This window comes from Anopheles merus, unplaced genomic scaffold (assembly GCF_017562075.2).
Source record: "Anopheles merus strain MAF unplaced genomic scaffold, AmerM5.1 LNR4001062, whole genome shotgun sequence".
NCBI lineage: Eukaryota > Metazoa > Arthropoda > Insecta > Diptera > Culicidae > Anopheles > Anopheles merus.
This window is the reverse complement of record NW_024428642.1, coordinates 1-18,112: the sequence shown is the minus strand read 5'-3', so window position 1 is coordinate 18,112 and position 18,112 is coordinate 1. Positions and strand designations below refer to the sequence as shown.

Genomic DNA, 18,112 nt, shown 5'->3' with positions numbered 1-18,112 from the left:
CGATAGAGCCATTTAGCAATCCAGCGATGAAAGAGCACTGTGCATTGCGTCTTCTAACCGAAAGAGGTTCAAGGCCTAGAAGACGGCACCGCGCATTGAAAATATATGTAATTTATTGTTAATGAAATACAATTAGTGATAGCAGTTGAAACACATCATACAAGCGATGGACAATGATAACGTTCGCTTTATAAAGTGACTCGGAAAACCCTGTAAAGCGCGTGAAAAAACGAAACATGTATATGATGGGTTCAACCCTGTTGGATCGAACCACCCATACATATAACCTGCCTATTGATAGGTGAACCTAACAATTAACTTAGAGCTTTGAACATTAGTTACTAAGGCAGATCTCAACAACGAATGTTGAGGAAGCTAAACATTTTAATCTGAATCAATCAATAATAAATGAATAAGCTTACAAACAGAGTAGGACTTCGCCGGACTTCGGTTATAAAAACCTTTTAAACCTATTAAAGACGGAATAACTTCGGTTTTGGATTATTGAATTTAATAACGCAAAACGATTGTAAAGACCGTTCCTACAGCTAACGGAAGTTCATACAGTGTAATGAGAAAAACCAAAAATGGAAAAAAATGGAGAAAAATGATGTAATTATGTATGAATATAGCAGTGAGATCTTCTTCGACGGGGTATGGTTGAGCACAGAATGTTATTTATTTTTAAACATGTTCGAACAGTTTAACCGGCGGATGTTTGTCAGATGGAATTGATTTGAATGAAAAATCTGTACAATGAAGCAAACATAGTAATACAAACTTAGCTGTGTTAGGCACACACTTGAGCTTAGTTATTTTTGTTATCAATTATAATTACTTTTTCTTCTTCTTCCGTGTCAGAAGTACGCAAGTCATAAGACCGGTCTTTACACAATAGATGTATTAGACTAATTTTTAAATGGTTATTCAGTTGATTAAGTCCCTGGTACATTATATACGAGCTCGAGTTTCAAGAGCAGTTGGTAAAGAGTTTCAATACAGCATTAAATCAGTAAACAATAAAAAAAACAGTTTACAATAATTTAAAGTCTTATTTGAAGTTTTATAAGGTAGGGTAACTGTACCAGTATTCGGCAGTGTACCTGTCTTCGGCAGTGTAACTAAAAACGTGTAATTACGCAAAAACGCGTCTAAAAATTTTTCAACACATATTTTTGTAATAGAGATATACTTATTTGTTATTCATATACGAAGTATCACCACCAACAAACCGACGTGACACTGGCGTTACAAAAGTGTCCCACACGAAAGTACTGTCATTTACCAGTGAGGCGATTGCTTCTGTCAAAGTAAGCTCTGTTCACTGCTGCTTCGATGTAAACAACTTTTCTAAATACAAATTGCGAAGGAAGTGTGAGGCAAGATTTTGTGAGAATTATTGGACAAAACACCCAGGAAAATCATTTTATAAGTTTCCAAATCAATGCAAAAGATGTGAGAAGTACATAAAACAACACGCATTGGAATTTGCGAAGAAAAACCAAAAGGGGATTTAGCAGTTTCTCCTCTGTGTCAGTGTAGTAAGCGAATCATTATAGAGATGGTGCTAGTGTTTAACGTATTTTCATTTGAAATAAGGAGACAACTTTTGAAGCTCATTTTGTTCGAAGTGTCACGTCGGTTTGTCGGTGGTATCACATCATTTCCTTGCGTATTTTTCAAAATATCAAACAAAATGTGCAGAGTTCACATTTTTTCGGCAGATTTGCTGTCAGCCAATAGTTCGGCAGGTTTCATTATTAAGAGAACCATAGCACTAACGCATTGAAAGTGTGGTTTTTACGAAAGATTCTATGGTTGTAGAATATTTTCTAGCCCTTTTAGAATTTTAAAATCACGAAAAACAAGTAATTATTCACTTTAAATACTGCCGAAAATAGGTACACCGTAAATGTTGATTTTTGACAGATCAATGCTGTTGGCTCCTGTAGAAATTTGAAACAATAACACTCTTTTGATTTCGTTGAATATTCATTTGAAACTTTATCAGAAAACTGCACTGCGTATGTCGACACATAACACGACATTTCTTGTATCAAATATCACCAATTTCACTATAAATAATCCAATAACTTGATAGAAAAATAATAATTTGTGAGCCAGTCGGAGCAGTACTCTATAGCCGTCAGACTGTCTCTTTTCTTCAACGCCTACTTTGTTTGTAACTCACATCAAAGAGACTGTAACAATTGCCAGCAAAATGCCCAAAATGGGCAACATAAAATTGATGATTTAAGTGCTTTTCAACACTAATTTTAGGAAAGTGAGCGTGTAAAATTGTTTCAAACATTTTTGTCTACCTATTGGCATTAATTAAAATATTTATCGATCCGTATTCGCGTTGCCGAAAATAGGAGCACAGCCTGCCGAAAATAGGACCAAACTGCCGAAAATAGGAACAAAAACAGTGTTTGCATTTTCATGAATATCGGTAGAAAATGCATATGAAATGTCAAATATAAAATATCACAACAGAATACGATAGTTTATCGTCCATAATAATGTCACATTCAAGAAAAATAATAAACATTGTGAGTGTACGAGCTGTTTAAGTGAAACTGCTGTACTAACCTGCCCTATACTGGTACATTTACCCTATTGTATAAGGAGTCTGCGAACATGAAATGAAAGTTAATAAATAAAAAATCGCCGTATATATTAAAGCTTCTGATAGTCAAACCAACTGTAGACATAATTGAGTTGCCTCAACTAATTTGTTTTAATATACAAATACACACATATACCCCCACCCACCACCACCCACACACACACACACACACACACACACACACACACACACACACACACACACACACACACACACACACACACACACACACACACACACACACACACACACACACACACACACACACAACACACCACACACACACACACACACAACAACACACACACACACACACACACACACACACACACACACACAAACACACACACATAACACACACACACACACACACACACACACACACAAACACACACACAAACACAACACACACACAACACACACACACACACACACACACACACACACACACAAACACACCACAACACACACAAACACACACACACCACACACACACACACACACACACACACACACACCACACACATGCGAAGGGATAATGGCATATACACACTTAAAAATATTTCACGACCTCGGTTAAAAAAACTGCCGAAATCCGTCGGCTCTTTCGATTCTTGCTGATATGTCAGTTGAAAAAAACCCAGTAGCCGAAAATCAGTACCATTTAAAACTGAAATATCAGTTAAATAAAAATTTGAACCGAAACTCGGCAACACAACATGCCGAGCACATACGTTAACACTGCTGTCACCGAGATAATCCGTCAAAATAACCGAGAATTCAGCTTTACTACTTGGATTAGCCGAGGCTCGGTATTCTATCTGTCATTCGCCATTCTGTTAATTTCGTGCTAATGAAACGAAAACCTTTCGGAGTGAGTGTGAAGAAATTGATGTAAAATAAAAAATGTAAAAAAAAAGTGAAAAAGAGTCTCTCAGCGTGAAAAAAAAGAGAATCAGTAGCGTGCGATCGAGCACAGGTATGAAGCGGGGTTGGGGCTAGGAAACTCCATCAGCGCACGCAACCGGTGCTCTTCAGAGCGTCGCTCGGAGCAGTCCCTATTTAAGGATCAGATGTGGAAGCTAATCCGGTTGCTTCAACCTTTGCCAGATCGTTCAGACCTCCAGGATTCATTTCCGGTCACCTACACGAGGTAAGTATCAACACTCGATCACATGAAATTTAAAAAGGGTTTACTCAGACTTGTTTCACTCTGCCCGCTTTACAGAACCGTGCCTGTACCAGTGCCCGCTCCTTGTCCGGCTCATTTTCCTGTACCGGTACCACATCCAAACGCTGTGCCCCATCCGGCGGTTGAATCGGCGCCTGTCCCAACGCTTTCCATCACATAAAAAAACCCATTTGATACGCAAATAAAATCACTAAAATAAAAATAAAATGTTTTTATATTTTGCCGAAATCTCGATTTGTTCTAACCGAATATCTCGGTTAAACGTAAACGTCAAAACAAAATGACATTAACCGAGATGTCGGCAACAGAAATTTAACCGAGATCTTTGCCGAGATCTCAGTTGTGCAGATCTCGGCAAAAATTAACCGAGATTCGGCAAACATTTTTAAGAGTGTACGTCCACATTAGTGATGGGAAAAATGAAGTTTTTGTCGGAATCGATTCCGGGTAGCTCCGCAGTTTTCTGGAATCGATTCCGGATAGTAGGTCCGGAATTAGTTTCCGAAATCGACTCCGGAATCGACTCCAGAATTGATTCCGGAATCAACCGCAAAAATCCAAATTTACTTTTAAATGATCCATCTCATGGAGATTCCGGACTGATTTTGCTCCGGAGTCAACACCGGAATCGGCTCCGGAATCGGCTCCGGAATCGGTTCCGAAATCGGCTCCGGAATCGGCTCCGGAATCGGCTCCGGAATCGACTCCGGAATCGGCTCCGGAATTGATTCCGAATAAAGAATCGGAATCGGGTAGGTCCGATTCCGAGCTCCCACCACTAGTCCACATTCATTGTTGTTGTGCCAATTAACTGATTCCACAATTGGGACTGCTAGCGCCGCAGTGGCGACATCTGGAAAAGTTTAGAGTTTGCGTGAAAGTTCATATAAAAAAAATTATGTCTATTTTTTCTATACCAAGTTTCACGCATACGAGCTGTCAAGCGGCGGCGCTGGCAGCCCCAATTGGTTAAGTCAAACTCAAATTCCAAGCATGGCCATGTGGAATAAAGCATTCGCTGACACCGAGCAGTAGCGAACGAAACAATTACACCATTGCACAATATGCCAGACAACAAAGACAATTCAGAAAGATTTATAGTGGCCACTCTCGGCATGCATTTGGGCGTATGAATCACCTTTTTTGTCAAATTAAACTCAACAGGTAGTTATAAGTCGCCAAATGTGCAAGCTACAGTAGCAATATTGATAGAATTAACGTATTTGTATATTTTATGGAAAATTCTGACGCGTACTGTGTATCAGATTCATACTAAATCGATAAAAACCTCAAAATGGTTTCATCAATACTATTACGAAACATTATTTTAATATTAGAATACGTCGTTGTTCTTCGTCCCATAACTAAAAACAAACTGTTGACCTTGTTTTATCTTGTGCCCGTCAGCTGACTAGGCGGTCTGCAAATTCAGCGGGTTTTAAACCGTTTCATAAATAGTAACTCGTGCGTTAGCTATGGATGCTTTCAAGTGGCTCTCACAAAGAGAATATAACAAACTCAGAGAATGGAGAACATGGGAAGACTATCTCTGTGTTTGTGTTGTTATCCTATTCTCAATTGCACAATTCGTGCAAGTTGGAGTGAAAGATGCTACACACTTTCTACTCTCCGATTTCATCAGATCTGCGAATGCTGCGCCCTTTGGCCGGCGAAGTAATCATCTATAATGTATTGTGGTATGTGTGTGGTGCTTAGAGAGTTCTGCGACCTCTCTTTGTTTTTGAAAATACAATGCACTCGAGACTGAACTGCACTTTGATTTCTTCTATGACAACTATTCACGTGCGATTGCATATTGATTGATTAAACTCCGTTTGTTTATATCTTACAACACTTTCACCACGAAACCACGTTTGGAAACCACTTTCTCTTTCAACTTTTCTCCTTTACTATCGCGCTGCTTTGAATAATTGCGCTACCGTACAGTTGTAAATACACAATTCGATGCAAATTACATCGTTTGAACATTGTGGCTCAGCGTTGAACACCACTAACACATAAAAACAACACTTGCTATACTTTAACAAAGCCAAAGTATGGCTGTTATATTCGTACCTGATCGTTTGTCCGGCGGAATTTCCGAAGCGAACTGAACTGACTCACAGCAAAATAACGAATGAAAATGTGCGTATATTAGACCGGTTTCTTTATTCTATCACGCTGGTGTTTCTCGCGCTCGCTCACTAGCCGCATTGATTTCTCACAACTCTCTCGTTTCTGTTTCCAAGCAACGACTGCCTTGACAATCACACCAAAGCAGTCTGGTCGAGATGCAACAGACCTATGTGGTTGATGACTTTCCAAGTGCAGTCGATTTGATGGAAAAACTTAGGAATTTAAGTACTATCTACCTCGTTTACGTTTCAAGAACATTCAAATTGTTTTTTTTTACATTTAATAACCGTTGCCTGTGCAACTAAGTATTATATGTGTTAATAAACAGATGAAGATCGTTACGTTTTAAACAGTGGCTAAATGCTCAATCTGAAATTCTCATCTTGTAAAAACAGAAATAACAACATGGTTAAATATTTAAAATATACACCATATTTCACAACGAAATCAATGCAAAATTCAAAATGAAATTAGTTTTACAAGTAGCAATATAGTTAATAGTATTACGATATGAATATGCTGACTTAAACATAACAGGGGTTTCTAAATTCCTACTTGTGGACAAAATGCGATGCCCGAATGACGTTTTGACGTATTTTTTAAAACTTCTTATTTTTGTCGAGGTTCATGAGTTAATTGTTACATTACATACATTTTCATGATGTTCAATAAAAGCTTATAATTTAAAAAATAGACAGATTTTTATCATCATAGTTCACCTCATGAATCTTCAATCATAGTTCAATACTTTTTACCGAACACTGTTCACCTCATGAATTTGATTGTTAAAAGTGCGGATTATCGAGGTGCAGGTTATCGAGCGTACAGAATAAAAAGGTGCGGATTTCTTAGTGTATACTGTATAACTAATACATTATATACTATAAATCACGCACAACTAATAACATATACAGAAAAATTTGAAAGTTTTTATTGTTGTTCAGAACAAGGTCTTTGAAAGAGAACAAAGAGGTCGATGAGTTTAAAGTAAATTGACAGAAAGCCATGGGAAAATTTTGACAGTTAAATTGAACATTGCTTATATTGGGAAGTTGTTATGGAGTGAATGAGAGTTTTGTTCAGTATTTTGCACTCATTTCTTTATAGAATATTGAATTATAAGAATTAGAATCTAATTAGAATATAACATTATATGTTATAAAACATTATTATGATCCTATACGACTATTATCATTCAAATCTAACAAGTACAGTCTGTTCCCGAGTTACGCGGTTTCTGCGTTCCCGACGAATCCGCGTAACTCGAATATCCGCGTAAGTCGAATGTCACGTTTTTTGACTAAAATACTATTGATTACCCGTAGTTTTTTATTTAATTTAGTATTTTTATAAACTTTATCATTTATTTGATAAAATTCGTGCAGAAAATTCTAATATTTGTGGCTTTTAAGCGGTTTCAATTTGTTGGAAAAAATGCAATTTTTACCGAACTTGAAGCAAATTGTACTGATTTGACATTTAACCTGTCAAATTTAGAAAACCGCGTACAGGCGGTCCCCGAGATACACGGTTAATGGGGACCGAAAACGGCCGCAAAATACCGCGTATCTCGAATTTCCGCGTAAGTCGAATCTCGTGATTTCCAGCTAAAATATCACTAATTTTCGTGTAATTTTGCAAGTAGGGGGTGGTTTTAGTTACTTTATGAATTATTTGATATGATTCTGACTGAATATAACAGTTTTAAACCTTTTGAAATAGTTTTTAACATTCAATCAAAAGGGAAATTATTGGCAATTTACAATTGATGTGTCAAATCAGTACAATTTGCTTAAAGAACTATCAAATTTAGAAAACCGCGTATCTACGAATCCGCGTGTAAGAGGTACCGTGTATCTCGTGTAAGGGGGACCGCCTGTATCTCCGAATCCGCGTAAGTCGAGAACCGTGTAACTCGGGAACAGACTGTAATTCAAAAGATATATGCTTTTAACCACGAAAAACATCATTATTCTATACAAAATGTATGGCTTATCCGGGTAGGCGGTTGTACTTGTGAAGGGCATATAACTTAAATAATTTTAAAAAAATATTCAAACATTTTTGATATTTTTTTATTTTGTTTTGTACATGATTAGAAAACATCTTTTCTGAAGCAATTTTAAAATTTGAAGTCTATACGACAAAAACAATCCAAAGTTATTTTGGAATAAAGATGCGAAACTTATCCGGGTAGGCGGTCGTACACATGACGGTTAACGTACATTCATGTGAAATATGTGGACAACTTTTGAAGCTTATTTTGTTGGAAGTGTCACCACCGACAAACCGACGTGACACTTCGAACAAAATGAGCTTCAAATGTTGTCTCCTTATTTCAAATGAAAATACGTTAAACACTAGCGCCATCTCTATAATGATTCGCTTACTACACTGACACAGAGAAGAAACTGCTAAATCCCCTTTTTGTTTTTCTTCGCAAATTCCAATGCGTATTGTTTTATGTACTTCTCACATCTTTTGCATTGATTTGGAAACTTATAAAATGATTTTCCTGGGTGTTTTGTCCAATAATTCTCACAAAATCTTGCCTCACACTTCCTTCGCAATTTGTATTTAGAAAAGTTGTTTACATCGAAGCAGCAGTGAACAGAGCTTACTTTGACAGAAGCAATCGCCTCACTGGTAAATGACAGTACTTTCGTGTGGGACACTTTTGTAACGCCAGTGTCACGTCGGTTTGTCGGTGGTGTCACGTCGACGCAACGAAATCCTAACGAAATTGCTCTAAGTTTGCTTATGCAGTGCAAACAAACAGTTTTACACAAATACCTCTTAAATTTTATAATTATTTTCATCTCAATTTAGGGATACAAAACCCGGTTGTTTTTTGTTTGCAATAACACGCCTTTTTTTTCGACCAGAGAGTTCATTCCTCGAAAAAAAAAAATCGAGCAGATAGCATTACACCGTGTAAAAAGGCATTCAGATTTAGCTGTCACATTGTCTAATGTGATGGACGGCACCAACACACGGTGCAATTATTTGATTCGACGTCAAAATAGCATTTCTCGAAAGTGCAAACATCGTTCTTTTTGTAAAAGCAAGTTATGTTTGGAACGATGTGTAATACCTGTGTTTTACCATAACGTAAGTGAGTTGTTTAAGTGACTTATTGTAAGCTAGTTAGTTGCATTAACCATTAACCAGAGTATAGATAACCCACAATTAAATGTGTCAATAAACATAGTGAACTATGCATTAAATTAACAAGGTCAGTTGCAACGCGTCCAACGCGCATAGCTTAACTACATAAAAGCGCATAGCGTTTTATGTTAACCGACATTCATACCTCGTAAAGATGCGTGCAATTTCCTGGAAATCAATTGTAGCTGGAGTATAAATTTAAGTCATCGCATTAAAAACGAAAGTGATTCATAGAATACTCGTATCAATCACACATTTAAGTCAAGTTTATGTGTGTACGTGTGGCTGTGTCTGAGAGTGAGAAAGTGTTTGTAGGTATTTAATGGTGCTATTATTATTGGTGGCTTATGTGTAACAGCGGTGACAAATGTACATTACTTCTGTAAAAGCAAATCTGTTTTTTTATGTGTAATAATGCAAAAACTCTTGCATTTATGTGAGCCATGGTGCATAAAAATATCAAATTGTGTATTATCATAATCTATAGATTATTTATAATAAGACATTTAAAATTCACGGGCCTAGCTGCCCGTATGGCCAAATTTAGCTATACTTTATCTGTAGATAATGTAGTGAATTTCGTGAACTTGTTATCTGTTTTTTAAAGTTTCCTTGATGTTGTATAATTTTAAGGCTTTATGTACACGTTCATCTTGGATAAAACTAGCGTTTCAACTGAATTCAGGCGGTCCCCGAGATGCACGGTTTATGGGAATCGAAAACGGCCGCAAAACACCGCGTATCTCGAATTTCCGCGTAAGTCGAATCTCGTGATTTCCAGCTTAATCATCACTAATTTTCATGTAGTTTTGCAAGTAGGGGGCGGTTTTAGCCACTCATTTAATTATTTGATATAATTCTGATTGAATTTAGCAGTTTTAAATCATTTGAAATGGTTTTTAACATTTGATCAAAAGGGAAATTATTAGGCATTTTACAATTGATGTGTCAAATCAGTACATTTTGCTCAATAAATTGTCAAATTTAGAAAACCGCGTATATCCGAATCCGCGTATAAGAGGTACCGTGTATCTCGGGGACCGCCTGTATATAGTTTGCAAGCAACACAGAAACATAACGTATTAATTTGAGGTACAGTGTAATCCTTATTTTGAAAATAATCTCATCTCGTGGTTTTCTGATATTTTTTGGTGAAGTTTCAGTCGTAAAGTTTTACAATCTGTTGTGATATCAAAATGTTTATATAGTACTGCAAATATATTCTAAGGAATATATTTAGTCGCCAAAAGTTGACTTTAATTATTAATTGAAAAATTTAATTAAGAGATGTATGATATTTGACGATTGCTTCACGCGCCTTTTCTAATATTGTTCGAATGTCTAGGCACGAGCGTAGATTGAACAAGTGAATTGAAGTGACTTATACGTATTCAGACACATGAAATAGCCTAGTGGTCCGTTCACACGATTCTTACAATGGCATCTTCGACGGATATAAAGAATACCTTATCAAGTGAATTGGAGGCAAACGAATTACTGGAAGCAGTTCTAAAACAGATGGATGGCATAATATCAGGTATGTCAAAGATTGTTTAACCATTAATTTGAATATTTTGCAATTACAACGGAGGAGCCCTTCATAACGAATACTCCCTAGCATAAGTATTTTTGTTAACGAGTAAATTTTCTCATAATGGGGAACACATTTGTGGTTCTAATACACTTGATTGGTGTCATCTGGTACTCTTGCATGGTATCATCAAGATCACGATCGGTTGTCATTCAGCATTTCTTTATTTTTGCTAATCGATCAGGTAAATGAGAGTTTTGATATGAAGAATCGTTTAATATAAGGTTTTTACCAAAAGGAGAAGATTTGTACTAGTGTACGGTATATTGATGAATGTTTCTTCTTACAGGCTTTTCCGGGTCTACTGCAAAATGAAATGATTTTAATTTAGAAGAAAATATCTAGTAGGACATATCTGTCACCTGAACAAGCAACGCTTCCTGGACTAGTATTTGCTAGGTAAATCTGATTCAGATTGGTGAAGATTTATAAGTCTCAAAAAATTCATGACTCTCAAAAGATTCATGAATATCTCATATGATTCACAAATCTCCAGAGATTCATGAATCTCAAGAAATTCATAAATCTCCAAAAATACAAAGATCTTGAGCTTGTTATTATTCTTATTCTTGGCATAACAACCTACGAGGTCATGTCAGCCTAAACATGCTTCCGAGATTTCTAGGTAAATTTTACAAACCCGAGCCGGCATCGCGAATAAATGAACACATTTTAACAGTCGTTTAAAGTTCATTTTGGTTTAACCGAGTTCATTTGTTGTTCATTCCTGTTAAAATAAACGATCGTCAAAACAGTTAACGACTGCTCGATATCGTATATAGCCAAACACGGGGAAAAATTCGAGCAGTATAATTAAACGACTGTTAATTTGTATCGCATACGCTCTTGACAGTCGTTTGTTTAACGGCGGCATAGGACCAGTCGTCAAAATTAACAAATGAAATCAATGCGTACGCGATGCCAAATTCTAGCAATTTTTAACGACTCTGGTTAATTTTTGGCGCCGGATAAGTAAGTTAATAAGTATCAACGAGGACTCTCTTCACTACCACAGTTATAAAATTTTTTTTTTCTTTTTTTTTTGGGTATGCTGTTTATGAGTACTGTGGACTATTACTGAGTCAAACGATTCATTTCACGACGCAACCTGGAGTCGGATGCGAGTCTATCGAAATCGATTTCGACCTAAGGGAGCAGCTGGCTCAAATGGGTAAATTTACAGAATCCTGTCTGGCTGGGCTGTGCTAGTACTTTCGCACAGAACCCAATGAACAAAACCAACATGCTTTCTCGCCCGAACAGTTTGGACAGTTGCATAGCACGAGAATGAATGATGATTTTGTTAGTTGCGTAACAACATGCGCAGAGTGCCCTCTTTTAGCACTGTGCCCTCTTTAAGCATAGTGTGAAAGTGTTTGCATATTGCTAGCATTTTTGCTCTATTCTCAGAGAGCACACTGTGCGTAAACTGCATACTTCGTCAATAGTATAGCACACTTTGATCAGTGCTTTCCGCACAGTGCGCTGTTTACAAACAGCAACAATTTACCCAACACTACATTGTTCGCACTGTACGCACAGTGCAAAGTAGTTTTTTCGCCCATAGTTTTAGGCACGATCTATTGACACAGGTCGATGCAAAGCGCATTACTAGGCTGCCATTTTCAGCTCGCTTTTATCCGTTTCAAGCAAAAATGTTTACAAACAAACGGGAATAGCTACAGCGGAAATGAAGACGGATTTTATATAAAGGATATTGTAATGCTTCAATTTCCTGCGGCCAATCACATAAGAAGAGGTCATTTGAGCCCACTCTGTATTCAGAAACTTTACCGTATAGAACTTTTTCATTGTTTGCAATTCCGTAACCACGAATTACTACCGTTTTCAACGGTCTTTCCGGATGAACCAAAAGCATTCCAAGTGACATTTGTTCTAAATTTTCAATCATGATCTGCTCGAATGTTGCTCGAGATACCAAAATATGTGGATTCGTGTAAGATAAAACGTGTAGAAAGTGTAAAAATTTCGTTTGTGGGTGCGAATGACCTTCTTTTATTGGATGAAGATGGCGTCCAATTCGTTTTAGATTATTTGCTTTAGTATTTGGCGAAAAAAGATGGTACTTTTGGTACGGCGTTATTTGGTAAAAATTCGATGGTTTTCTTTATAAAATGACTATACGACCAGTAATAAGAACTGGATACGTTATTTCCCAAAGGGTAGAGAAGAAAGCATAGAAAAATACATCTCACAGTTGATTTTAAAGGGCTTTTTCTAAGTTTAAGGTGCCAGTTTAAGGAAAATAGCTCGAAACCCCGATTTTAGAACTCGAAAATGTCAATTGGGTTATATCATAAAACAGCTCAGTACATGTTCCAACTCGATAAGCGAAGTTCTATTAACTTTCAATTAACCACTGAGAGTAAAATTAAACATCGAATCGGCACATTCAGGTACAATACGTATACCTTCCTTATAACCCGGCGACGAATGCTAAATGAGATCCTTGGATTGTATCAGCCATGTAACATTATTATTGCTCAAATAAGTAAAAGAAAATGAGTGCAAAATGTTGAACAAAACTCATTCACTCCATAGCAACGTCCATCGCTAAACATAGGTCAATGTTCAATTTAAATGTCAAAAATTTCATAAGGCTTTCTATCAATTTACTCTAAACGCATCGACCTGTTCTTTTTCAAAGACCTTGTTGCAACTTGTGGTATCACTACACTTGCGTTACCGTTTCCCAAGCTTTAGCTAAACAAAGCTAGGCTTCAAAACGTGGCATGAGCAAATGCGTAAGGAAATGGTATGGACTACCCCGGCATGCCACAAGACCTAATCCTGGCATGCTCATCCCGGCATCCTGGCAGGTACAGAGCAAACGGCAGGCTGAGCCCCCCAGGTTTTCTTAATGCAGCATTGAGTAGCATCGAAGAACGGAAAATCTTCAATGGAAAAGCAGGTAAGAAGACGTGTGAAATGTGTCAGCCATGTTGAATTTGGCTATTTTTTCACGCTTCACGGCGTGAAATAGTCTCGATATGTCTGGTACACGGTTAGATCCACTGGTACATGCGTCGATCATTCAGCACACAGCAAATGCATTGGAATACGCTGAACCAACCGAACCAACCCCCGAAATTACAACCGTGGGAGAGAATCGATATCTCTCATTTTAGATAACCCTGCAACTAGAGAGTTTAGATAAACATACGCAAACAGTTCGCGATGGCGAAAATGGGAGAGATGATAGAATACGATGAATTCTCCTTGCAGTTGGCCTCATAATTAAAACGAGAGAATGATATCCATTCTACAGCGATGTACCATCTTATTATAATCGGGATTTTGACGATACTAGCCTTTTTTTTTATATTGAGTGTTTATAAAACCACATGCCGAACTTACTTCAGGTTATGTCGCCAAATATTGCAAAGGATTTGAACAATTTTCTGCTTGAAATTACTTGCAAATATTTGTCAATTTGATCGCTCTCGCATAAATCGATTTTTTTGTTTTGTAATTTCTCAACATGAGTAAATATTCAAGTTGAGAAATCTGAGAAATCTGAAATATTCAAGTGCTAAAACTAGAAGCGAAAAAACTGGTTGCCCTCACAAGCTGTTTAAATGCGAGGGCGCTTTGGCTATGTAGTTGTATGGAAAGCGAACCCATGTGACATATGCTCGAAATTGTTTTCCCATATCTGACCGATTATTACTCGATACGCTTGAAATTGTGAATTTGTGTGTGATCAAGTGTGTTGCAAGCGCCAAGACTTGGTATGTTCGTAAATTAGACGTTCCTCTATCGATGGACAATGCCGTCGAGCTCATTTTTCATTCATAGCTATAGTTTTTTATGAAAAAAGCTGTTTTTTTCTATAAAGATTGGTATTATTTAAGCATGAAATGGCTACATCACCAACTATAACCATAGTAAACATCATTTCCAAGCGAATCTAGAAGAAAGCAACGAAAAAGCCGAATAACAGTGGATTTAAAGGAAATTTTGTTTCATTTAAAATTTTGAATTTGAAATTTCTTTTTTTTTTAATTTACAAAAATTGAATATTTACTCATGTTGAGAAATTGTAAAAGAAAATAATACGATTTATGCGAGAGCGATCAAATCGTGGTGCAGTTTAAGTGAAGTTTAAGGCTCCAGTTTAAGGGAAGTTGCTTGAATTTCCGATTATTCTTGCTCAAAAATGTCAATTCCCAATTCTTAAACAGAACTCTGCTCAATGTTCCGTTGCCATGGGAAATGATGACTTTGACTGAAAAAAAGTGGTGAAGCTGAAATCGTTGGATGGAAACAAGGCTATGATTTGTAAATTGACTAGTTAATTTGGCCCGTTTGCAGCGCTATGCAATATGATTGTGGGGATATCTAATAACTTCAAGATGCGCGCAAAGGTTTTTTAAGACAACGCAATTCCCAAGGAGGCATCTTAAATCCAAGAGACACATTAAGACCAATTAGTTCCAAGATCTTTTACACCGGTACTGGTACCTAACTGACACCATACCGATGCTGAAACTGGTCCTGTAACCCATATTAGTTCTTCAACTGAACACATAACAGTCCTTTACCAGAACCTGAACTTATACGGGTTCTCACATTGATGCCGTCTGTACCAATCATGGAACAGATCCAGACAATATTTCTAACTTCGAACTGATCCCAAAACCATTCTCCCTGAAACTTCTGCTTTCTTTATTCTGGCTTAAAAACAGAACATATATCTGTATTGCGTAGTTCCATGGTACAATCGCCAACTCGTACGTTTTAGCGACATGCCCGTAGTGGGTTCAATCTAGAATGGACCTCCCCTCGTAGCAAGAACTCACTATTCGGCTGCTTGGTATTTATAAAGTCCGGAAAGCCTGTATAGACCGTCATTTTCGACGATTACGTCAAATTGAAGAGTATATATCTCAGTCAACGATCTATTCAGCACAGTTTTTTTTCCTTTTTTATGTTTTTGTAGCAGGAATTTTGCAGGACATTTTTTAAAGCCAAGATAGACTAATAAGTGTATGTAATGCAAAAAAGACAAATCTGACTGTGGGGCCCTTTCCGTTTTAAGTTCGTAGGCTGAAATTTCAGGCTGTCAGCTGTTTGCATTGTGTAGCAGTTTTCGAGCAGCTATCTCTAATTGGGTATAATATACAGGTGGGCTTATCCCAAGGAGGATAAATTTATAAGTCTGATTTATATCGTTTCTGCTTCTGAATGACGATTTTAAGAGTGTTTTGTGTATTCGTCAAGCCTCCAGAAAGCTTGTTTGAACATCAGTTTTCACCCATCCTGTCAAAAAGTGATATTCAAATTTGGTTATAAAAAACATATTATGAGACCACCTGGACTACATACACTTTGATTCTGGATACCATGATCTCTTTAATTCACTTTGGGATACATGTAAACATCACTTGTTGTGCCATTTTTCGAGCAGGTACTCGAATCTAATTCTAGCTTTGAGGCTAAAATAATCTAGACCAGCGGTCGGCAAACTTTTGAGGCAAAGGGCCAACTTTAGTAAATGATCGAGTGCCGCGGGCCAGGTGAACGCGGGTTTTTTATATTTGCGCTTAAATTATTATATTTTAATCTTTTAGAAACATTTTAGGTACAATTGTTGTTTTTCTGTAATTATCATCCAAGTATGGTTCAAAATTAATGATAACTACTTTAAAAACTAATTCTAATCTTTAATCATTTGAGAATCGACAATAGATGGCTAAAAATGTGATAAGTCAAAAAATAACAAAATGGGATCAATATCGCTTCTTGAAGACCGGGAGGATGGGGCGCCAAAAAATATTGTATATATTCCGGGATGATACAAAAGTCTGAAAGGCTGAAAAATTATCGAAGCAAACATAGATTCAGTAATTATAAAAATGCTTTATGGACAAGTCAGATGTCATGCCACGTCAGATCAATGATAAGTTTTGCCCATGAGATAACAGAAAACTCTAAACATGATGACCAAAACAGTGAACCAACCAACTTATAAGCGTGCGCGATCAACGAATGACACCCCGTAGCGTCTTAAATGGACTGCGTACAGAAGTCTGACGTCGCATAAGAACATTTCTGCGTATTGATCACCAACATCTTGGCACTATTAGGCAACAATCAAAGCATCGCAGGAGAGCCCAGGTTCATTTTTTGAGGCTCCAAAAAGCTAAAAATGAAGACAAAGGCACAAGTGGCTACATTACTGCGTTAGCGGGGGAGGGAGATCGGTGTAACCCGCCAAACAGTGAAATAATATGGGAAAATTACCACACATATCAGGAAGCAGAAAATGCGTCCACTGACTTCGCAATGGCAAACAATGACGCCAAAAGTCAATGCGTTCACATTATGTGAATTTCGGTAGAATTTTGACATGGCACCCTAGTCCGCAAACTTGTACAACATCCGTCACATGTGTTCCATCGAATTTTTCTGGACCAACATGATGCAAAAGCTCTACTCTAACAATTTTGTCGCGAAAACTTAGGATACCTACAGGCATGTCTTCGTCCATAATGGCGAAAATTCCGGATAACTGATAAAAGGCAACTCCCAAAGTCTTAGATTTATTTGTCCAAGGATGCTTAAATAATTACCTTTCAAATTTTGTACGTGTCAAGAAATTATCTCTTCTATATTTTTTTTCACAGCCAGCCGAAAAAAGGCATTTTTTCTTCGAGTTCGAACATACTGAACGATCCGTCATTCCATAGTATTTTAATTAAAGTTGAAAGAGTACGATGGTATAAAATGTTATTCTAACCGTATTAATACACGATGCGCAATCTCAGATTGCGCATATATTCGTTTTATCAAAATATATGTCATTTCGCGTAGCCAACCCTGAGCTATAAACGTCATTTCCATACAATTTCAGATTGCGCCAAGATTGCGCATAAATTTTCAAGATTGCTATTGCTATTGCTACGGTAAAAGATATTCAGTAATTTGTATAGGAATAGTTTCTTCACATCTTTCAAAATCACTCAAACCTTTCGCGGGCCGGAATGAATGTTGCGGCGGACCGCATTTGGCCGCGGGCCGGACTTTGCCGACCGAGGATCTAGACCGAAAATAGCAGGCTAGTTTTATGTGTGGTTTTGTCTGAGTGTTTACATGATTTTCAGCCTCTAACTGTCGACTCCATACAAAAAACTGACTAAATCGTGAAGGGCCCCTGTGTTGGCATTGAAGAAAGATTACCTTGACATTTTCCTACTTAAAGTCTTCATGGATAGTTTTTTGGATCATTTATCGCAGAACATTTTTACACGTCGCAGAGGATACTTTTTAACTATGCCCCTGTAATAATCTTGAAATATGACTGAAAACCATGCATAAATGTGAAAAACGCGAAGCTATAAGAATGAAGCTATAAGAAGAAAGAAAGTTTAAA

At 37.2% G+C, this 18,112-nt stretch overlaps 1 protein-coding gene and 1 long non-coding RNA gene across 2 annotated transcripts; both read left to right on the top strand.

Moving 5' to 3' along the window:
* The first annotated feature begins 3,181 nt into the window (after nucleotides 1–3,181).
* LOC121603323 (cyclin-dependent kinase inhibitor 1C-like) lies at nucleotides 3,182–4,192 on the top strand. Its single transcript, XM_041931997.1, has 2 exons — nucleotides 3,182–3,782; nucleotides 3,858–4,192. The coding sequence occupies exons 1-2, from the start codon at nucleotides 3,703–3,705 to the stop codon at nucleotides 3,979–3,981; spliced, it is 204 nt and encodes a 67-aa protein (XP_041787931.1). The 5' UTR covers nucleotides 3,182–3,702; the 3' UTR covers nucleotides 3,982–4,192.
* A 4,755-nt stretch (nucleotides 4,193–8,947) lies between these two features.
* Nucleotides 8,948–11,053, top strand: LOC121603324. Its single transcript, XR_006006650.1, has 3 exons — nucleotides 8,948–9,068; nucleotides 10,471–10,662; nucleotides 11,006–11,053. It is a non-coding gene; the product is annotated as an uncharacterized LOC121603324 (long non-coding RNA).
* Nucleotides 11,054–18,112: the final 7,059 nt, after the last annotated feature.

Excerpts from the sequence above, each read along its gene's own strand:
- LOC121603323 (XM_041931997.1), top strand. The coding sequence starts at position 3,703 with ATGTGGAAGCTAATCCGGTTGCTTCAACCTTTGCCAGATCGTTCAGAC. Across the intron at positions 3,783-3,857 it reads TTTCCGGTCACCTACACGAG|AACCGTGCCTGTACCAGTGC; the intron begins GTAAGTATCAAC and ends CCCGCTTTACAG.